Source organism: Xiphophorus maculatus, chromosome 13 (genome assembly GCF_002775205.1).
Source record: "Xiphophorus maculatus strain JP 163 A chromosome 13, X_maculatus-5.0-male, whole genome shotgun sequence".
Taxonomy (NCBI): Eukaryota; Metazoa; Chordata; class Actinopteri; order Cyprinodontiformes; family Poeciliidae; genus Xiphophorus; species Xiphophorus maculatus.
In genome coordinates, this window is record NC_036455.1 from 28,192,191 (window position 1) to 28,215,370 (window position 23,180).

Below are 23,180 nucleotides of genomic sequence, written 5' to 3' on the forward strand. Positions count from 1 at the left end.
TGCCTCTATTAAATGTTTTGATTTTGTTTAAAAATGACATATATTTATTTCAAGATTTAATCAATTACTCCGTGTTCCTTTGCTGTATGGAGAGTGAAGAGTGCCAAAATACAATAAATAAATAACTTATGAAATAGTTATTTAAATGTCATTCATTTGTTAAAAAAAAGTGGCACCATTCTCTCTCCATATATAAGACCCTGAATGCCTTTTATTTAGAGCTACTGTAATTCTTACAATGCAGCTCTGCTAAAATACGATGTTTCCCTTCAGGGTCCAAGAGGCTTACCTGGAGAACAAGGTTTCCAAGGACAACTAGGACCAACTGTAAGAACCCCGTATTTTTATATAGCTCCATCATTTTGTATGAATTGTTTCTCATTAGTTTTTGGGGTTTTCTAGGGTCCAAAGGGTGACACCGGACTCACAGGGGAGATTGGCCGTGTAGGAGACCCTGTAAGCTGTTTTTTTCTAAAATAAGTCTTACATTGAGAAATAAACTGCGCTCTAATCATATAGTCATCACTTTTATGCTTATTCCCAGGGTCCACCTGGTGCGGCAGGATCCCAGGGACCACGCGGTGCACCAGGAAGTGTGGTAAATAGCTTTTTACATTTACTCCAAATCTCTTTTCCAACATGAAAATCGATTCAGTTTGAAACAACCCATTTTTTTACAGGGTATTCCAGGCATCATTGGGCCTCCGGGTCCAGCCGGACAGAGAGGAGATAAGGTGAGTGTGTTGTGTCTGGGCTGGATGTCCTCTGTTTCTCTGCCAGTCCTTGAATTTGTTTCACCACATCAGCAGCGGGGAGGATTTTTCACGTTAGCGACGCAGAACACGTCCACAGTTTGCTCTCTTTTTGTTTTCTAAAGCATTTACTGTCCCTCCGGGTTCTTCTGTGACATTAAAACTACATCATCATGTTCCAGTTTCTCATTTCACCTGCTGTGATGTGTGTTATCTCTTAGTGGATGTCACAGTTTGGCTCTCAAACTTTGAGTCAGGGATGAAAATCAGTCATCAGAGATGAAATCGGCTGGGAAAGGAGTGGAAATCGTACTGAATTCATAATGCAATGCAATAAATAGATCTGGAGCACCTGATTCCCTGTAAGAGCTCACAGCAGACAGTAACTTTGCTTCTTCTTTCGATTCAACTGTTTGGAATAGGGAGAGCAAGGTAAACCAGGACAATCTGGTTCCCGAGGCCCACCAGGAGAGCCTGGTATCATCGGACCTCCTGGAGCACCTGGGAAGGGCAAAGATGGCCAAAACGTAAGATTATTAATTCATTTATTAATTTAATAATAATCACAACAAGATGTTCCTCTTTCAAGTGTTTCAAGAGTGTTTTGCAGCAGATATCCTGGCATATTTGTGCTTTTTCTCCAACAATATTTATTACAGTGTAGTAAATGTACACTGTAAAAAAGGGTGAATGTACCATAGAAACGTGAGGTAATTTTCTGTTAAGTTTGAACAGGTTTTCCAGTTTACAGCTTTTCGAGTTTTCTACTTTATATCAATGTGAGGTACATGGTAAAATACATAAAATTTCAGTTTTTAATCTATAGAAATGTTTGTGAGTGTGCCAGGAGCTCTTCCGAAGAACCTTAAATTTCAGTTTTAGATTAGCAGAAATGTGAGTAAATGAAACAGGATGAACTGTCAAATCACGGTAAAAATGCGTTATAGAGCTCACAGAAATGTTTGTACAATTAATTGCTTTTCTTTAAATTTTTCTTACATTGTACTTTTCTGGAAGTTTTTTTTGTGAAGAGCAAAATTGACTTCCGTACTCTAGTCCACGTCAATCGATTCCCACCCCTCTGCTTCACTATCACGACTCTACATTAGCTCATATGTCTGTTCATTCAATAAGTTAGTAGCAAAAAGAATTTTTAAATTGAACATTTTGCTTATTTTGTATGGTTTTCGATTACAATATTGTGATTAATTACAGCCCTGTGATTAACTCTATTTCATTTTCTTCGAGTTTCACCAGTCAGCTGACTGGGAGGGTTCAGCTGCTGTGTGCAATAAAAAACTAGAAAAATAAAAACCATGTTGTCACCAGCACTTCTCTGACGTCTCAAGTCTTGAAAACAACTTTTTAAATTAAATAACAGGTCCAGCATATCAATGTCGGTTTGCAGTCTTCAGCTGGCTGCTTTCCATAATCTTTACCTAAATGTATTTTCAAAGAATGAATCAAATGATTTCTTTGCTGCAGAACAGAGGCTGGCATTGCACCAGGTTCTTCATAAACTACAGTATAAACTGTCAATTCGACTTAAATTTACCCTCACAAAGCTGCTGCTGCCCAAACTCTGGTATTAAGTTGAGGTCAAGTTGCTGGTCATGACTGACATTTTTATAGGTCCTTCTAATCCTCAAGTTTCACCACCTTCACACATATCAGTGGATGTTTATTATTTTTGTGTTGCCTCAGTTATGCTGAGTCATCTAGCATTTATTTGCTGTTTTATATATAATGCCTTAATGAAAGCATGGACATGAAGTCAGACATGCTTGTGTAGAAATGAAAAGCTTTTGGTTATAAAAGGCCATTAAACTTTATTTAAATCCAGCCTTCACATATTTATCTTTGTTTGCTGAAATCTCTGAAGTGAATATTCTGACTTATCACAGTTACGGTTCTCTGGCAAAGTATTCACACGCCTTGAAGTTGCACGCATCATATCTAGTGGTGGGACCCGATTAAAATCGAGTTAACAGTAATTAATTATTAAACCATATATTTACAAAGTAGGCAGCAGGTTCAATTCAAAAACCCTGTTGCTGCTAAATTATTGAATAAATGAACCGCTAGTGGGCTAAAGAGAAGCAGCTTTGTCATCCATTGTTGTTGTTAGCAGATGTTGCTTGTGCGTCAGATTTACAGCCGTACCGGAAACAAAACACAAAAGTTCCTGGCTGGAGTGCGAGAAGTTGTGTTAAATTTTATAATGTATGCAAACAATTCCTAAAAATTAAATGCGTCAAGGTCCCAGTCATAAACATATCACAACCACAAAGTTTTAATGTCATTTATTGGGCTTTTTCTTTGTGGTAGACCAACACAGGATAGTTAGTAAAATTGTATTATTGTGCAAAGAAAAGTGTGACGAGTGTTTGTGTTCAGATGTTAATCTGACATCTTTACCTGTGTTCGGCTGAATCTCAGTATAATTGTAGTTTACTAGTTAGAGAGAGTCAATAATAAAATAAAATGAAATTAGGTCCAAGCTTACAGTCCAAGGACTTAGTTGTTCTGATGAAAAATAAACTTTTTGGCCCACATGAAGAGTGTCGTGTGTTAGAAAACCAACGTTACACATGTCCCTGAACACACCATCTGCACATGGTTCACATATTGGTAGCACCATCATATAGAGATGCTTTCCTGAAGCTATTACAGGGAAGCTGACCACAGTCAACCACAATTAAGTCTAAAAAAACTTGAGACCCCCTCTAAAGACACATATAGCTGTCTATTTTCATAATTCAAACACCAAATATATCTTAATATTTAATAATACCCACAATAGTAGCACAATCTTAGTGCTACCACAGAAGCTAGCATCTACAGTCTTCCGTATTTCCAATCTTGGATGAATAGAATAGAATAGAATAGAATTACTTTATTCATCCCAGCAGGGAAATTACTTCGCAGTTACAGCATAGAGACAAGACACAATAACAACTACTGCTGAGTAGTAGTTGTAGATAAAATAAAATATAAAATGCTATAAATTGTAAAAATATAAAATGCTGTTAATATAAAAAGCAACTTAGAGCAGTCCTTGCAAAGATTCAAAAAATGCAGATATGTATATGTAAATATATGTACAGCAGTGTGCCACAGTGCAGTTGTGCAAAATTGGACTGATTAGTGCAGAACAATGATTTAGCTTTTATTGTACAGCGAGATGGCATGTGGCAGGAAGGATGAATGGCCAGTTGGCGTCAATAAATGGCTCTCCTGGATCGGCAAATGCCAGCTAGAAGCATGGCAGTTAGCATTGTGGCTAGGTGTTTCAGCTTCGGCTCTGTTTTCTTTGGAATATTTTAGAAAAAAATCCACAACTAGGTGGATTTCTGCGCAAATAATTTAGTCGCGTATTTTCTTTTGCGAATAGACTTTGGGTCCACCATGTATATACAAAAAATTGAAAACCAATTAAATGCTACCTTGTTTTTGTCTGCGTTAGGAAATCCTAATAAAACATGTGGAAATAAAAAAGTGTGATAAATATGAAGGGATGTGAAGAATTTTGCAAGGGAATGTATTAACTTTGAGTTTTTAATGTTAAAAAGTATTTTTCAAAATAAATAATAATAATAATACAAACAACTCAGCTATTTCTTTAAGTAAGTTTAAGATCTGAACATTAATCCACAGTCAAATTAAGTCAAAATGCTTCATGCTGCACTTCTGAACCTTTTGTGTTCCACATGTTTCCTCCCTGTAAACATGTGTGGCTCTGCTTGTCGAGCCACACAGTAACACAAACATCTGTCTCTGCAGAAAACGAGCCTAAGTGGCAGATTTAGTTGCACACCACAACACGTTCCTTCAGACATGCGTCTGTCCTGCTGACGAGGCGCAAACAGGAAGGACGCATCGCATTAAACCAGCGCAGGAGCACAACAACTGCGGCCTGCAGCACTTCTGTTGTTTTACTGTTGCCAGGCGCTGCCAGGAGGCCCCACTGGAGCAACACGCCTGACGGAGATTTTGGCAACGAGCTCAAGTTATTGATTTTAAAAAAAAAAAGAAAAAGAAGAAAAAGTAATTTAGTAAGTGCAAACAGTTTGATTGTTTTTATTTGTGACCCTACAGGGAGAGCCGGGACCACCAGGGAATCAAGGACTACCTGGAGTCAAGGTATAGTGATTTAAAAACATTTTGTTAATTAAGTTTTTAAGAGCAGCAACTTTTTCACCCACACCCGTATTCCTTCTATGTGGAAACTGAATATTTAGTCTCAATGAGGAAACGTACAACTGAACATTAGGGCCAGGCTCATTTGGGGAGTAAAGTCATAATATTATGAGAATAATAATAATAATAAAGTGATAGTATTACAAGAATGAGAAAATGAGAATGAAGTGATATTATGAGAGGAAAGTCATAGTATTAAGAGATTAAAGTTGTATGACAGTAAACTCAAAATAATACGAGAACAGTCTTAATTATGTGAGATTAAAGTCACAATATTACCAGAATAAGGTGATAGTAATATTAGAACAAAGTGATATTACGAGAATAAAGTCATAGTAATAAAGTCATATTATGTCACTGTTGTTGTAATAATAAAGCAATATTTATACTACAAAAATAAAGTCATAATATTACCATAATAAAGATGTATATTTGGAGAATGAAATTGTGTCTTTATGGGAAATTCTCCATAGAAAATAATTAAAAATAAAATGTTAATGTAGCTGTGTAATTATTCTTTGGTGTCAGTTTTACAAATGACTTTAGCACCAGATTATCATCAGTAACGGTTTTGATCTCATTAAAATGACCTTTTCTCATAATTTTACAACTTCTGATAAGATTATGACTTTATTGGCAGAGTATTAAAAGTCTGATTTTAATACTTGCAGAAACTAAACCTCACATAAAAAACCCAGCATGGGTGGGAAAAAAAATGGAGATTTACTGATAAAATATTTCACCTGGTGATTCTAGTTTTTGCCAAAACTATTACATAAGAACAGCATCCAGATTATTTTGTTGTACTTTATTTAATCTCGAAACAGTGTAGATATAGGGTTCATATTAAACTTTGTTTAGCACCTAGCATATTTGGCATCTCAGCAGTTAGCTTAGTTAGCATTTAAAAAAAATGCATACTCCTTTGTGAAAGTAGAAACCTACAGTAACGTTGAGGCTTCCAAACATTTCCTCATCCAGCATCTTCCATGAGGGATAGAGCTCAGCAGCTCAAAGTGATCAAACAAAACGACTTTGCTAAATTTAGCTTAGCCGTTCTGTGTATCACTGAAAGCTTCATTCTCACTCGGTGCCCTGAAGAATCCGACATTTATCAATATGTTGTAGAAAACAGATATTTCCAACTGAAATATCTTTTTACATCTCTGTGCCGCCTCTCGGTGGTTCGATGGTAATTTGAACATCCATCTTTTACCGGAAAAAGTTCGTTTTGAATGTTTTTCCTGGAGTAGCAACTTCCACACCAAAAGGTGTAGCTTACAGCACCACCTGGTGGACAATCAAGTAACCTACATGTCTACAGCAAGAAAAGCTTATTTTGGTAAACTTATCAAATAATCATATGTATATTTCCTCTTCTGGTGAGTAAGGGTTCAGTGTCCTGTCTGATGTGGTGGTCAGTGACGTAGGAGCTCCACAGGGAACTGTGCTTTCTCCCTTTCTTTTCACCTTGTACACCACTGATTTCCAGTACAACCCTGAATCATGTCACCTACAGAAGTTTTCTGATGACTCAGCGGTTGTCGGGTGTATAGGGGATGGAGGGGAGGGGGAGTACAGGACACTGGTGGACAGCTTTGTGGAGTGGTCTGAGCAGAATCACCTGAGGCTCAACATTAGTAAGACCAGAGAGATGGTGATTGACTTCAGAAGGAAGAAGATACCTTCACGGCCACTAAAGGTCAAAGGGGAAGTGGTGGAGGAGGTGGAGGATTACAAATACCTGGGAGTTGTAATCGGCAACAGACTGGACTGGGCATCTAACACTGACGCTGTGTGCAGGAAGGGGATGAGCAGACTCTATTTTTTAAGGAAGCTGAGATCCTTCAATGTGTGCAGCAAGATGTTGGAGACCTTTTATCACAGTGTTGTTGCCGGCGCCATCTTCTTTGCTGCTGTGTGTTGGGGAAGCAGCATCAGAGCCAGCGACTCTAATAGACTGGACAAAATCATCAGGAAAGCTGGCTCTGTACTGGGACTAAGGCTGGAGTCCCTGGAAACTGTGGTGGAGAGGAGGACACTGAAGAAGGTTCTGTCTATGATGGACAATAAACAGCCCCCTCTCCACCACATAGTGGACAGACGTAGGGACAGATACAGGAAATCCATCTCACTGTACAATAAAAGCTAAATCATTGTTCTGCACTAATCAGTCCAATTTTGCACAACTGCACTGTGGCACACTGCTGTACATATATTTACATATACATTCTGTTCTGCATTTTGAATCTTTGCAAGGACTGCTCTAAGCTGCTTTTTATATTGACAGCATGTCATATTTTATTTTATTTTGTCTACAATTGCTACTCAGTGGTGGATGTTGTGTGTCTTGTCTCTATTCTGCTGTAACTGCGAAATAATTTCCCTGCTGGGATGAATAAAGTAATTCTATTCTATTCTATTCAGGTCCACATTAAATGTACTGTGGTATTTTATCATTGCTAACTAAACATAAAATATAATATTTATTTTTTCCTTAGGGCCCACCTGGGCAACGCGGACCCCCTGGATTACCTGGGGACAGGGGCTCTCCAGGGGAAGGGAAAGAGGGACCTCCGGTGAGAACATGATTCTGGGCTGAAATGATTCACCTTCAGTGGACTGAATCGCAGAGATCCATATGTTACCATGTTTGTCTCTGCAGGGGCCTCCAGGGAAAAATGGGGAACCAGGACCTGCGGTAGTTATTCACTAGATGAAGATTACAGAATATGTCTGTCTTTCTGCTGTCTGTCTTCAGTCTGTGTGTCTGCCTTTCAGGGGTTGAGAGGCCAACCAGGAGTTGCAGGTGCTCAAGGTCCAGCAGGGCACAATGTAAGTTTAACTCTAATGAGTAACTAAAGAATAATGCAGAAATTTTGTTTTGATCTAACATGTCTGGTTTTTTTTAATTTGGTGGATGATTTTTTTTTTGGTCGTTTCCAGATAACCCTTAATTAAAAATGTAACTTTTTGCTTTTGCTCCAAACTAAGGGTTTACCAGGAAGGCCAGGAGAAAAGGGATCTCAAGGAGAGCCTGTGAGTTTGCATGTTAAGTGCTTTTGCACTCATGACTCAATCTGTAGGTTTTCTCATTTTAGAGCTCAAAGAGCTGTGACTCAAGTATCATCTGGCTTTTTCTTTAGAGAGAGTAAAACTCCTATCATCCGGGGAAGACTGGTACAGCATTTCCCATTTCGCCCTTTCTGGGCTCCCAGATCTTTCCTTGCTGAGCAGAGTAACATTCTCTTATTTTAGCTGGTTAGCTCTATGATGTAACCTTATTTTGGGTGGTTCAACTCTGAATCATGGTTTCTACACATTCGGGGCAGTATATAAATAAATGTAAGTATTTTCTAAAGGTTGTAAATAGGGACAAAAAAAGAAAATAGTAATATAAAAAAAATTATCATTCTAGACTTTATTCTATATTCCATTGTTTAAAAGTTGTGTCCGTCCGTCAATTAGTTTGTCACAAAGTTAAAGGAACAAGTAAATGTTGAATTTCTTTAGACTGGTGAATGATGGTTTGTTTTTGGAGATATCATGGCCTACTTCAAGTGGTCCAATTTAGGCTGCATTCACACCAGCCCTCTTTAGTCAGTTTTAGTTCAGGTGCCGGTTTATTTGGGGAGGTATGAATGCGCAATCAGACCAAAAACATTTTACAAAATTGTCCTAACTAACCCTAAGCCTCACCAGCTGAAAATGTAACAATGTTGTAATTTTGGTTCCCAATAGAACCAAGTCTACTGGACTATCAAGTGTGAAAGCTGACATTAATGAAATTAAAGTCAGCTTTCTCAAAAATGGTGTTGCAATTGATTCATGATCTAAATCTAGATCTATGCTGCTGTAACTGCGAAATAATTTCCCTGCTGGGATGAATAAAGTAATTCTATTCTATTCTATTCTATTCTATTCTATTCTAAAAAGGCGATTGATTACTTTTCCCACTTGGGGCCAGGTTTGTTTGGCCAACTTTTCTTTCCTCCTTGAACAAAATCCTTTTTTCAAAACTTTGTTTTATAAAATCATTTGCATGATCATCTGAGACAGAAAAACTGAGTTTACTTGCTTATTGCTAAAGCATCTTTCTGGTTAGTACTGATGAAAGCATAATTTTTTATCCCTAAACAATTATTAGAAGTATAAATGTTCCCACTGAATTCAGCCTTTAATCTTGTTTTGTTGATGACTGTTTTCTTTTTGCTGCCTCTCAGGGAAAATCAGCAGATCTATCCGACTTAAATCTGAAGGTAAGGAGATTCTCTGCCACATTAGTGAGAAAAGAATTCACATGGATTCCCTGGCCAACCACTTCATCACAAACCTGTCTGTGGCATCTTTAGGATATTTGCTCAGACTGCCCCGCAGGTCCACCCGGACCGCCCGGACTACCAGGAGTCCCAGGAGATAAAGGACACCAGGGACCTCCTGGAAAAAATGGCCAAGATGGATATACGGTAAGAACAAAGCCATTACCCTGGTCTCATTATTCTAAAGTTCTCCCTGGCGATTTAAAGTCTATTATAGTACCTTTTCACATCTTTAAGAGTTGTGTTATAAATGTGTCTTCACTAAATTCACCCTTTGTGACGAATGAGGTCCGAGCTTTGGCATCATTCGTCACCGTAGCTGTGACGGATGGCAAGGCTCTGTCTGCATCATTAGCTGCGCTTCCTGTGGGGGGCAACGGTGAACTATTAGAACCTACCAGTGGCGCTCTGCAATGTCTGCCTGGGTAGAAACTGATGGCTTTCTGTGCTATTACAGGGGCCCCCTGGACCATCCGGACCTCAGGGGCCTCCTGGAGGTGATGGCGTGAAGGTAACTTTACTCAGTGGCCTCAGTCTTATTGCTCCAATGGGAGAACCTAACAAGTTAATCATAAATCGGAAAATTCATATACTAGGTTACTAGGTGTCAAGGTCTCTAGCAAAACTTAACATATTCCCTTTTCAGCAATTTTTAAGCCTTTTTGTTTCTCCACAGGGCATAAAAGGGGATCAAGGACCTCCTGGAGGTCCTGGAGACAAAGGAGAAAAGGTATATTCGTCATGAGTTCTCACATATTGTCTTTTTGGGGGGGTTAACTGGTAGAACAAAGCAAAGTATTGTATAACTGTGAAGTGGACAGAAAACATGCTTCTTCTTTTTTTACAATAATAAAATGCGGACTGCCTTTGTGTTCACTCCACTGAGTCTGAACTCTATTTTGCTGCAACCAAAGCTGAAAGACTTTTGGGTGGTATTTCTTTCTCTTTATTGAAAACAACAATGTCAGACCAAACTGCACATGGCAATATGGCAGACATGGGAGTTTGCTCTGTCTGAGTAGAGAATGAACACCTGCTTGTACTTCAAGGTAGTGGCAACACAGATTGTCACAGAGAAAGTAAAGTGTAGCACAAAGGGTTGCTTGTTCTGTATTACAGTAGAGAGATTTACAGAAGACAATGTGAAATTCATTCAAGGACAAACTGTGCAGAAGTGTGAGTGAATAAGTACAGAACAATCTAAAATCAAATCTTTGACAGTCTCCATCAGCTTTGTACATGTAGATGTATTCATTCTCAATATGTTTTTAGTTTGGACTTTGACCGGGCCATTTTAAAACATGAACATGTTTGTCCTAATATATATACCGTAGCTCTGCTTGTAGTTGGGTGTACTGTTCAATTAGACGAGTCTTCTAATGGGTTTTCTTGTAGAATTTCTTACATTTTAGATGCATCCATCTTTCCCTGATAAAACCTATCCCTAAGGGATGATGGTGCCACCGTGGAGACTGTGTGAAGTACTAATTTTTAATTACATTGATCTCATCTGACCAGAGCAGCTATTACAGCAGACAGTATTGACCAATAATTAACAGGATTAATTTCAACAATCTGCTTATCTTTCACAAATGCCAGATTTGTGGAGTGCACCATGAACCATTTGATTGCTTCTCTAAGCTTCTACTAAAGTTTAGAGAAGCTCTACATCCCAAAGCTAATAGCTAAGGCTGTTGGCTTTAGTAGACAGACATATCTTAGAGATGCAGGAGAATGGCATATTGTTTTATAACCTAACCCCCATGTGTTCCTTGATTTTTATGGTGTGTTCTTTGACCGTTATGAACTTAAACACATAGGTGTTACTAATTAGGTGACTTCTGAAGACAGATTGGATTGGTGAGATGGGATTTATGGATTTTATTTGTATGAAAAGGTCAACATCATGTTGCCATTTCCTTTCTGCTTGGCAGTCATACTCTACATGGAGTTGGTCTCTCACGTAAAATTCCAAGACCTTGATGTTTTGTAATTGTAGCAAATTGTGGAAAAGTTAGAAAGTTGTGAATACTTTTCTAAGGCACTACAGCTGAACTGGGTAGCTGTGTTTTAACCATCGCTGCTTTCATCACAGGGCCATCCAGGACCGCCAGGCCATCCAGGTCCTGCAGGATTAATGGGTGCTCCTGTAAGCAGCTTTTTTTTTTATTTTTTATAAATAGTGATCAGTATTTACAGAACATGAACATTTGGGATTTTTTTGCAAATAGGCCACATTTATTTGGTGCTACAGCATGGTTTTCTATTTCTGTTGATCTTCACTGACACTACATCTTTATTCTTTAGGGTAACGACGGCCAACCTGGCCAAGTTGGACCCCCAGGGCCCCCTGGAGAAAAGGTCAGGCTGTATTTGCTGTACTCTCCTCTCAGAATGTTCATTTCCCATATGTCATTTTGTGCAGCCTCTAGCATGTAGGTCAGCCAGCACGCGCAGTAATAGCAGCTATTAATCATGTCTTGTTTTTCTCTGGTGACCACGGCGGGTTTGTTTTCTCCAGGGCAAAGAGGGACTCAAAGGAATCCAAGGACCACCGGGTCTTCCTGGCTTGATAGTAAGGGAAAAGAACATTTTCATGTGTTGTGTTCTGACAAAATATTTTGCACTAGTTGAAGATGCTAAATGACCATTTTTGTAAACATTCAGGGTCAGCCCGGAAAAATGGGAAAAGATGGCAGACCAGGTGAATCAGGAGAACCTGTAAGTAGGCAAAACTAACCCAACGAACATCTGGTATAATACGTCTATAAAACACGGCATAGATTGTGTACACAGACGTAAAACTCTACTGACACCATTTCTATCATTTGTTTCTTTCCTTCCAGGGGAAACAAGGTGAACCTGGACCTCCAGGAAACCCTGGAGTCCGGGGACTCCCTGTAAGTAAGCAACACTAATCGGATTTGATAGAAGAAGTTCCACAGTGCCAAACGACTAACGCTCCGCTTCATCCCAGGGCTTCAAGGGCCACAGAGGAGAGCCTGGACCTCCAGGAGAAAAGGTAAAAGTTGTTTTTCATGTGCAGATCTTAAAATGAAAATGAACATACTGTACAGGACAGCACTATGAACATTACTTTTGGCCTTTTGATGAAGCATTCAAGCCGTTCTTTTTTGTTCAAACATAATTACACCACAAGCAACTGAAATTAAATGTAAAACCAACAATTTGATGTAGAGGTTTGCTTTAAATATGGATTTGTTGTGAATTTTATTTAACCATGAAGACTAAATATGTCCATATACTCCAAATAATATGTGGTTAAAGATCCACTGGAAAAATACAAAGAATGCAGAACTTGCTTAGTCATATTATCTTTATAAAGCTTCATGTTTATCCAAATTACTTGTAGTAAAAAATATATATTTGGAACACAGTTAGCTGCTAGTTTGGATATTCCAGCTTTTTAAATGAGCTTTATGAGTTTTAGAACTGTAACAGTAGTTAGCACTAACTAACTAGCTCAGTTTCCAATAACTGTCGAACTGCGCAAATAAAAATTCTGAAAGTAAAAACTCTTCATGGAAACACACCAATTAAAAAAAAAACATGCAAATTTTTTGGTAAAAACCTTTTTGCGCTAGGATAAGGTTGTTTTTCGGCCGTACCAAAACAGATATATTTTGCAAAACTGCGATGGAAACACTTTTTTTTACATCACACGAGTCACATGATCAACAGCCGGATGTTACTACTGGAGAAAACCACAAAGAAAAAAAGACAGGAAGTGGTTTGATTTTTCAGACAATATTCGGCTGGCTCCACCAGAACCTTCACAGCATCATACATTTAATAAAAGTTGTGTATCATTCCAATGTGTTGAATCTGTAACTCCTCTGTAAAATCACTGACTACATTTTCCCCAAACCACAGCATACGTAGCCGCTTCTAAATGGGTTTGTCGCTCTAACACCATATTGATATGTAACCGTTTACCTCCTTCGCTGCCATGATTCTTAATGACTTATCACGTAAATCACATGTGATTTTAATTTCCTTTCTTAATTAATGGAAGCATTGCAATTGCAAAGTTGTGTTGTTGGGTTTTTTTCGACATTAGCAGAACATGGATGAAGATTTGCGCACATTTGTAATGGAAATACATCCTCAGTGTCTCTGTTGTTTCTCACTATTGTTAAAGTTGTGTCCCCATGAGATTATAGCCTATTCAGAGTTTTTTTTTTTTTACCCCTCAGGGGGTCTTTTTTGTGGGCTCTAGTGTCCCTTAAATGACAGTAGGCTGACAGGGAACAGGGAAGGAGAGGGGGGAAGACATGCGACAAATATCACCGGGTCCGGGAGTCGAACCCGCGACGGCTGCGTTGAGGACTCAAGCCCTCCAAATATGGGTCGCGCTAACCGCTACGCCACCACGGCACGCCCCTATTCAAAGTTTTAAAGCCAGGAATAGCCTGTGCAGCACTGTGATGTCAGGCTACACTGTGTTACATTGCTCTTTTTCTTCACACACCCCCACACACTCACCCCTCACCCCCAACACACACACACACACGCACACACCCCTCCTTTAGAAGGAGCAGCACACCTGCTGGTTTGGCACTAACACAGTTCAGCACACCCCAGCAGGAAGCTTGGAGCCACAGAGACATGAACAATGGCATGGCTCATTACTGATAGATTCTCGGGGAGCGGCAGGGCGGCGGCCAGGCGGCGGGCCCCACAGTGGGCCCCACAGTGGGCCCCACAGTGGGCCTCGCCAGTCCGCACTGCAAATATCTTATTAGAGACGGTGCAAAGCGTTGTTATAGACACTGCACTGCTTAGCTGCTGCCGTTAACCGTCAGTCAGGTGAAATCTCTGCACAATATCACCCTGAAGGCAAAATTTAATAGGTAATGTTCAGTAGTGTGGACTTGGCTTAAGGTTTCATTATAGCTTTCAGGTAAATGATGATTTATTTTGTATAGCCGCTGTTCTGTAACTGTTATAGCTAGTTTTTGTTCCTCACTGTGTGTTTTTCCTTCTGTACCGCACAGGGAGAGGATGGGAAACCCGGGTCGGCAGGACGTGACGGCAAACCGGGAAAGGAGGTTTGGAAAAATTTGTTCAGTAGAGCTGGTGTTAAAGTTATTCATATATACACACAGAACTTTTATACAATGTGCTGCAGATAAAAAAATCAATACACCTTTTCAATTCAGTTCATTTATAAAGTGCCAATTCACAGGAAATGTCGTCTCAAGGCATTTTACACACAAAAAAGTAATTTCAATCCATTGCAATTAATCCTAGTTATCAATCAGTGCATTACACTCAGTTTGTTTGTCAAATTAATTAAAAAGTTTCTGTCTCAGGAAACCCAGCACATTGCATCGAGTTGTTTACCTGCAGCAACTCCTCCTGGGTGAAGATGTATCGGCAATCACTTGTGTCGCTGTCCTTACATCGACCCCTCATGTCGATCATGCAGTGGCCCAGTCAAAGTACAGACCTGAATCTGTGACCACTCTTGAAAATTGATGTTCGCAGGCACTACTCGTCCAATCTACTTGAGTGTGGATGAGCTAATAATGCCCAGTTGTGAAAACCGGTAGAGGTAAACATCAAAAGACAAAATAGATGAAACAGCAGGTGAAGGTGGTTCTGGAAACGTAGTGAATTTTACATACATGCACTACTTTGTGTTGGTCCAATAAATAACATCCAACCCCCCCATCAAAAAAAATAAAAGAAAAACAAACTGACATTTGCCAAAATATGAAACAGCCTCAGGGATGTGAATACTTTTTCAATCCACTTTAATCTAATGAAAGAAACCAATTGGGACAGCAAATGTGTTACTCGTCTCTACTTATAGTGACAAATATAACAAATGATGTTTTGTTTTGTTTTTCCGTTTTTTTTCTTCTTCTGAAGACTTTCTGCTTTCCCTTGATCTTGGAGAGCCTGTAATGACGAACAGTCAGTGAGAGAAAGAAAGGACAACCGCCGCCTTCTTCCCCAAACTCTGTCTTTATTACAAATTATTGAAATTATGAAATTATTAACATTTCCTAGAACAATCACATTCCTGTGTCCTTTCTTCTGCTACAAAAAACCACACACAGCCTTCACCTGTGTAAAAAGGTATCAACTCTCACCAATCAATCCAGAGTGCAGCGATATACATTAAAAAAACCATTTCTCAAATAAGAGGATTAATTATGTTGAATACTGCAAGAGGGAGATGTAATAATGGACAAAACCTTAAGCTCGCTCTAATGTGTTTTCAATAACTACTGTCCGACTGAATAAACTACAGTTTAATTGATTACATAGCAAGGGAGAAAAAGTAAAGTCTATAGTAATAATAATAATAATAATAACAATAATCATAATAATAATAATAATAACTCCTTTTTAACAGATAAAACAACACAATGTATCTCAGGGTACCAATGTTTAATCGGGGAGTGGAACGGAGCTAAAAAAAAGATACATGTAATACATGTAGCGATCTTCAGAACGGCCGTTATGCGACCGTTGTAGCTAAAATGTAGCTAACTGCGATCCTAACAAATCCTTTTTTTCTTTATTTATTTTCAATGTTTCAGCACATCTATCAATCAAATTACAAATCATATCCACATATACATTGTTACTCCACATTTTTAAAGGGGGGGCAGCCCTCACCAGCTTCACACTACTAACCTGTAATGACGAACAGTCAGTGAGAGAAAGAAAGGACAACCGCCGTCTTCTTCCCCAAACTCTGTCTGAAGAGCGAGGGGCGGGGCTCCTCAATTCCGGTCTCCTGGTGAGACGTTGCCCGAACCTTCGTTACCCCTTTTTTTTGTTTTTTTTTTCTTTTTTTTTTTAAAACCCATATATGTAATTAGTTGCAATACTATTAATTTCTGTGTGGTGGCGTATATTTTCTTAAACAGATTTTCTGGACTATCACCAAGTGATAATTAAATTCTCCCACTTTATGGTGTATCACAAATGCAAGGCCAGCAAAGATGAGGGCGGATCATCAGAACTCATAAAAATTCTGAACACAACAAAGGGAAATGTTTGCCAACTCTTCCAGACTCCCAATTACTTAAAGCAGAAAGAGAACACAAAAAAATCTCAAAACATAAGATACAATACCTCTGGTGAACACTTCCCAAACTGCAAACACTTTCCATTTTATTATCCATCTAAACTGTACAGAGGATTTTCTGCATCACATCATTTTAACCCACTACAGACCAATTGTTCATGGTTCCACAAGAAGCCCTAGGCTGGAGACACGCAATATTCTTTTGGACAAGTATGTCATTAAAACTTGAAGCATAGAGGTTTTCACATTAATGAAAGGATGATATTAAAAAGCAGGACATATTGAAAACATTGATGGTTGTTTTGCAGGGCCCCAAAGGGCCTCCTGGCCCCGAGGGACTTCTTGGACCAAGAGGAGAGCCGGTGAGTGTTTGATGCAGACAACGGCAACAGAGTCAAGCAGACTGATAGATCAGGGTCGTAACAACTGACACTCGGGTCATTTCTCCAGCTCTTCATCACCGTCGGCTTCACTTGTGTTTTCATTTTTACACTCCAGGGTAAGCCGGGCGAGCCGGGACCGTCTGGAAAATCAGGACTCCCTGGAACGCCGGTGAGTAACTTCCTACAGCTTCAGCGGCAGACATTTGTGTTCTGGTGCGCTTCATAAACGTTGCAAATAATTTAGAAGACAAGAAAATCTTTGTTATCCAGAACAAAGTTGAACCATCATCCAAAATGTTATCAACAAATCAAAAGTTTACGTCATGTTGATCAGGCCAGATAAAAACCAACATGCTTGTTTTTGTTGTTGTTGCTGTTTGAATTTCTTTTATATTCAGGTCGTATTTAAATGACTTATAATTGTTCTAAATTTGATATCACTAATGGTTATATTTATATTTGGCAATATTAAACACTTTGGATGGGAGTAGCTTGTCAACAAATAAGCAATGTCCCCTTTGGGATCAATAAACTATATTCTGATTCAGAGTGTTGCTCTGATCCTTTCATGCATGTTTGAGAAATCCTCTCATCTCCATGGCAACCATTCAGTTTCCAAGCTTTTTGAGTTTCTGCCTCACAGAGCCTGGCTCAGCTCCTTCAGACTAGCCAGCAGCAATTAGCAAACACTCGGTTGAATTTCTTCTGCTACTTCTCAGTGCAACGCTGGTAAAAACGATGTTGAAGAGTTAATGGAGGAGCCATGTTGTGATCACTTCCTGAAGTTTCAGAAAGAGCAGGAGTTTCTTAAAGGGACAGAGGCCAAATTTCAAGATGTTAATTAGGCAGTCAAATTTCTTTTAAGTCATATTTGATATAAACAGCATTTTTATAACAAATGAAGGTACCATACTTACTTGACTGTGCTATAAGATGACACCACAGGCCTGGAGAGCACATATTACTACCCCTTTAAAGTGGCTGAAAAACAGAAATAACACAACCTGTGCTGCAGCAGATACTCTACATGTCTTAGAAAAAAATAAGAAATATGAGACAGAGTTTTGAAGGTGTTGCCATGTTGTGTGGGTTGCGCATCTAAAAGCTCTAAAGGACACTTAAGAGACATGGTGTCAGATTGTGATGGATGTCTGGAGTTGGAAGGAGTCTTCTTCTCCCAGAGTGAGTCAGAAACGACAGCGGCTGTGGCTGATATAGGACAAGGCCCGGCACAGGTAATGAGTGGAACCGGACCGCCTCCTGGCTTGTGCATCAGATGATTGATATGGTCGTTGGCGAGTCAGAATCATTCGATAAGGTGAAATCTATGTATGCATGTGGAATTTTGTCTGTCGCAGCATAAATAAAGTCTTGATACAGACATGAAAATTCTCACTGGGAATCCTTAGACCTCAGTATGTGTATCGCAACAGGAAACATTTCACACAGTTATTATTAAGACCTCCTCACATGGACGAATATTTAAAAAAGATGTTTTCAAAGGTTAATTATTCAACTCTGTTGTTCCTTTTCTTCACAGTTTGCTAGAGTTTGATTTAAATAAAAGTTGCAAATATTTTTTATTCTTTGTAAAACAGAACTGCCCACTAGGGGTCTACAATTCCACATTTGTCTCTGTTTCTGAAAGGCCTGAAACAATCACAAACAACCTGATTAATCATAATGACTTCCTGAAGGTGGAGTTTCAGAAAGAGCAGGAGTTTTTAAAGAGGCAGAGACCCAATTTCAAGGTGCTAAATTGCAACGTCAAATTTCTTTTAAGTCATATTTGACATTGTTATAACAAATGAAGCCAACATAGTTACTTGATTGTGTTATAAAACAGCACTATGTGGCTGGAAAACACATAGTGCTGTTCCTTTAAGTCACTCCAGCATTACTGTCTGGGAAATGACTAGAAAGTGAGTGACTGTCCCTGGATAGAAAGACCACTAGCTTGTCCTCGGCTCTGCATGGTGTCTGTAAATATGAGTTTTAATCTCTGAGCTCTGGCCAGAGGATTTTCTCCTGAGATTTTTTTTTTTTTATCCGGGGCGTAGCTGAGTGTAGCTAAGGCGTAATCTCACTGAATCCTTTTGAACACAAGTACAATATCGTACATGTGAGCCATGTGACGGACAGCCGTGTCTCTGCTGTTCAACAGGGTCAGAGAGGAGACAAGGGAGAACCAGGTAACCCCGGGTTACCAGGTTTCAGCGGGCCCAAAGGACCTGCGGTGAGTTCCGGATTAGTATTGACTTTATCTTAGGTTGGCAGAAACCAACAATTTATGATTAATCACACTTTTTGCTCTGATTATCAGGGTCCACCGGGTCCCATTGGCCCTGAAGGAAAACAGGTGAGGATTCCTAATGAGAACTATATTAAAGAATGAAAAATGTCCTCTGGATAGTCCGCTCATATATCTGCTTGTCTGCTGTGTTTTACAGGGAATGCCAGGTCGACTTGGAGATCGAGGCCTTAGAGGAGATAAGGTAAGAATGGCTATGTTTCCATTGACCATATAATTGTACAATCTAACATTTCTTTTAAAAATTCACTTAATGCAAACCCAACAATTAAAAAAAACTTTAAAAAATTGCCGCTAGAATGAGGAGGGGCTTTTTAGTCGTATCAAAATTGGATTATCTCCCAGAACTGCCGTTTTCACAGCCATGATGTGTGATCAACAAGTCACATGATCAACAACCGGATGTTGCCACTGGAGCAAACCATGAAGAAAAACATAATAGGAAGTAGTTGGAGGACAAGGCTGCAGCATGTCTTTTTAATTTAACGACTTATCTCATGAGCAAACTTATTACACGTGGGATTTTAATTGTGGTTCTTATTTAATGGAAACTTTCAAACCTGTGTTTTTTTCAACATTAGTAAAGTATTGACAAAGTTTTGCGCTCATCTGTAATGGAGGAGCAGCTAACGAGAGCAAGGGCGAGTAAAACAGGATCTAAACTTTTAGGGACATTTACCCCGACACAGACTGAAAATCAGAGGCAGTTCTGTGTGAAAACGACCATAAGACGTTCTTAGAGTGGACGACAAAACTCCCACACCGCCCCACGCACAGACGAGATGAATCGGTCCGAGATGCTGACTCTGAGTCAGCTTTGAAAATCCTGACTCAGGCATCGCCCAGATATAGAAGAATACACTGTGGAAGAAAAAGCACACGAAGACTCCTCAGTGGGAAAACAATAGTTGGGAGCATTATTTTTTTGTGTTGAACAAATAATAAATTATGATAAGCGATGGAATTTAGAGGATAGCCTAACTTTATGCTGTGTGCTATGTGGGCGTGGCTTGTTTTTGTAACTTATGTATATATTACAATAGCAAATGCCATAGATCACACACTGGATGGAAGAAAAAGCCTGCACACCTTTGTAAAAATATGCATTTTGTATTGAAGACCTTCTAAAATGCAAACTGAAACTAGGTTAAAACAGATTTTAGCTTTGGACACAGAGGTTTCCAAAGATCAAGTGATGTCATTATTCAAAGGTATCAGTCAGCAGAAGGGGACACAAAACATTCTCTTTTAATACACCAACTGAGGTTAAGATGAGCATGAAGACCACAGTATATAAACTCATCAAACTTGGGCTGAATTATTCTAATTTGAATACAGATTCTATAAAACCATTTGAATTATGATTTCTATTTCTCTCAGACATATTAAATTCTTGGTCCTTGTGAACCTAATATTATGTGTTATTTTCATTACCCGTTGTAATGAGAATCTTTGGAAATACAATTTATTTTTCAATAAATCATAAATTTTCATAATGTAGCTATGAAAATTGAAAAATGTTTATAGCTACATGTTCTTTTTCACTAGCATATTGCTAGTTAAAGAGACATATCATTAAGGTCATCAGCATTAATAACCATGAACTGCTATCTAAATAGAAACAATGCAGTATTAAGGGTTTGTAGCTAGCTAGCTAGACCTTAACTGGACAATGAATTTGCCCTGAGCAGCAAAAGTGGTGCGAAAGCCTCTGATAACTCGAGAGTTTATTATTATTCCTGAAAATAATGGAGGAAAAATATATATGAAGCTCTAAACATATACAAAAAAAACACCAAGTTTTGAATACAAATCAGTTATGTGGGCATTTCAGTAGTTAAATGGTTTTGCGAAATTTGATACAGAAATAGCTGAACAGTGCCGCCCGTAATTTTTCATAGCACCTTTCTCACTTAGCTTACGTCATAGTAGAGGTATGAGATTTGGTACACTTACAGAACTTCTCCAGATTTAAACAAATCTCTCTTGCACCACTGTTCTTGTTGCTCCACAACAAACAGGAAGTTAGCCATGTGGGATTTTGGTCCCGTTTTTTGCTGTTTATCACCTCTGGATTTGATCGAACTCCTCCTACAGGGTTTGATCAACTGACTTGAAATTTGGTGAGTTTGCTCATAAGGCTTGGGGGGATCTAAAATTATCAAAATTCAGAGATTTCATTCAAGGATAAAACCAAGAAAAAGTCTTGCTCATGCTGCGTAGTGCGATACATAGAAATAAGTGGCAGGCTTGCTATTGAAAGACTTCTATATACTTTATGTAAAATATTCAAAACTTCAAACCTCCTGACCGACCCCAAAATTTCAGCTATAGGATGATAACCAATATAAAGGCTAATGCTTCATGGAGCTAATTTAAGAAACCTAAGTATCCATTATCTAGACCTTTTCTACAAACACAGATTCTGAAACCAAACGCTGACATATTTCTCTACCTTCACTTCTGTAATATGTAATTTTAAGAGGTGTTTGAACTTGAACCACTTACTAATAACTGTTATTTTATAAATCAGGGAGACCCCGGTACAAAAGGAGAAAAAGGACAGACTGGAGACCCTGGCATGCCTGGAAATCCCGGTCCCCCAGGTAGAAAGGGCCACACAGGGATAATGGGAATGTCAGGACCACCAGGTGAAATCGGAGCCCCGGGGCCTCAGGGACCTTCAGGAAACCCTGGTCTCCCAGGACCCAGAGTGAGTCATGTCTATAGAAATATATACTGAATTTCACCTGGAAGCGAAATGGAAGTAAAAATCCCAAATTGCGTTAACAACTGAGTGACTCATTAGCATCTCTGCTGCCTCAGGGCGAGTCAGTGTCACTGGAGCAGATGAGGAGACTTGTCCAGGAGGAGCTGGCCAAACAATTAGAAGGTAAGGAAGCAATTATTTTGTCGACGTTAGACATTGGGAGCTAATTAATGCCTTTTTACTTTTTATCTTTTAGTAGAATTTAGGAAATTGCTCACTCTGCTTTTTCTCTTTAGCCAAAATGGCTTACCTCATGGCTCAGATCCAGCCCGCACATGTGAAGAGCACAGCGGGACGTCCTGGACCTCCAGGCCCTCCAGGTAAAGAAGGTAGCCCTGGACGACAAGGTTCACCTGGAGAACCAGGTATACCTGGACAAAATGGTGGAGAAGGACCCAGGGGACCCATGGGTCCTAAGGGTAAGCAAGTGCCATAAGTATTGCATTTACGGCCTTCCTACATACACGCAGTCCGAAACAGCAATACTTGTAACGCTGACCGCTGAGGTAATCTCTGCCTGAAGTCTCTGGCGCCTTATAAACAACCTTTTGAAGCATTCCAGCCACAGCCGTTGCCTGTGGTTTTGTTCGTTTCCATAAAGCAGCAATCACTTGATGAGTTTGTAATCGTTACGCAACATTAGCTAGGTTTCCATTGACCATATAAATGCGCAATGTGACATTTCTAAAACAAATTTGCTTAATTGAAACATGACAATTTAAAAAAGAAAAAGCTTGTTTTTCTATGAGCAGTTTTGGCACTGAGGTGAGAAGTTTGGCTTGTTTGTTTTCCATATTGAAATTAGTTTATTTCATAAAACCACAAATGGAAACACCGTTGCAAACAACAGAGAAGGAAACAACAGGTAGAAATTAGAGGACGATGGCGCGGCACAGTTTTTATTCACTTATCGCGTGAACAAACCTCTTAACATGCATTTCTTATTTAAGCGTTCTGCGGTCTTAGTGTGATGCACAGGAGGAGTGCAGCAAAAGTCACGGTCAGATATCAAAGAAGCAGCGGGGCTGTCCACCTGTCCGGCTGTCAGTTCCCGAAACCACACACACAAAAAAACCTTGTAAAATCGCAGGTTGGGTCAGTGAAACCTTGCCGGACCGCGCATTGGGTAAAAATCTTGTGGGGTCCAATCGGCCTCGTCTCTTAAGACAGTTAACGGAAACACCACAATTGGAAAATTGTTTTTTTTTTACAAAAAAAGTTTGGGCATATTAGTAATTTAAACACAGTCATTGAAAAAGTTATTCCTTTTTTAAGGTGATAAAGGAGCAAGAGGAGAGAAAGGAGAACCTGGTGTCGGTGAGAGAGGGGAGCAGGGCCCTGTCGGCCCCATAGGTAAGGTCCAGATCCCTCACTGC

At 39.3% G+C, this 23,180-nt stretch overlaps 1 protein-coding gene across 2 annotated transcripts in view; it reads left to right on the forward strand.

Annotated features, from left to right (window-relative positions):
• Positions 1 to 23,180, forward strand: part of col22a1 (collagen type XXII alpha 1 chain) — a 74,504-nt gene that overhangs the window by 48,866 nt on the left and 2,458 nt on the right. For both annotated transcript variants that reach the window (XM_005806189.2, XM_023345237.1), the window contains 30 exons: positions 274 to 327; positions 403 to 456; positions 545 to 598; positions 681 to 734; positions 1,175 to 1,279; positions 4,851 to 4,895; positions 7,454 to 7,531; positions 7,618 to 7,653; positions 7,734 to 7,787; positions 7,947 to 7,991; positions 9,176 to 9,211; positions 9,305 to 9,418; positions 9,729 to 9,782; positions 9,948 to 10,001; positions 11,367 to 11,420; positions 11,579 to 11,632; positions 11,793 to 11,846; positions 11,939 to 11,992; positions 12,118 to 12,171; positions 12,249 to 12,293; positions 14,290 to 14,343; positions 16,649 to 16,702; positions 16,839 to 16,892; positions 18,888 to 18,959; positions 19,047 to 19,082; positions 19,174 to 19,218; positions 21,568 to 21,747; positions 21,861 to 21,927; positions 22,041 to 22,223; positions 23,080 to 23,157. In XM_005806189.2, coding sequence (XP_005806246.1) covers positions 274 to 327; positions 403 to 456; positions 545 to 598; positions 681 to 734; positions 1,175 to 1,279; positions 4,851 to 4,895; positions 7,454 to 7,531; positions 7,618 to 7,653; positions 7,734 to 7,787; positions 7,947 to 7,991; positions 9,176 to 9,211; positions 9,305 to 9,418; positions 9,729 to 9,782; positions 9,948 to 10,001; positions 11,367 to 11,420; positions 11,579 to 11,632; positions 11,793 to 11,846; positions 11,939 to 11,992; positions 12,118 to 12,171; positions 12,249 to 12,293; positions 14,290 to 14,343; positions 16,649 to 16,702; positions 16,839 to 16,892; positions 18,888 to 18,959; positions 19,047 to 19,082; positions 19,174 to 19,218; positions 21,568 to 21,747; positions 21,861 to 21,927; positions 22,041 to 22,223; positions 23,080 to 23,157 — 1,975 coding nt within the window. The remainder of the gene's footprint in view (positions 1 to 273; positions 328 to 402; positions 457 to 544; positions 599 to 680; positions 735 to 1,174; positions 1,280 to 4,850; positions 4,896 to 7,453; positions 7,532 to 7,617; positions 7,654 to 7,733; positions 7,788 to 7,946; positions 7,992 to 9,175; positions 9,212 to 9,304; positions 9,419 to 9,728; positions 9,783 to 9,947; positions 10,002 to 11,366; positions 11,421 to 11,578; positions 11,633 to 11,792; positions 11,847 to 11,938; positions 11,993 to 12,117; positions 12,172 to 12,248; positions 12,294 to 14,289; positions 14,344 to 16,648; positions 16,703 to 16,838; positions 16,893 to 18,887; positions 18,960 to 19,046; positions 19,083 to 19,173; positions 19,219 to 21,567; positions 21,748 to 21,860; positions 21,928 to 22,040; positions 22,224 to 23,079; positions 23,158 to 23,180) is intronic.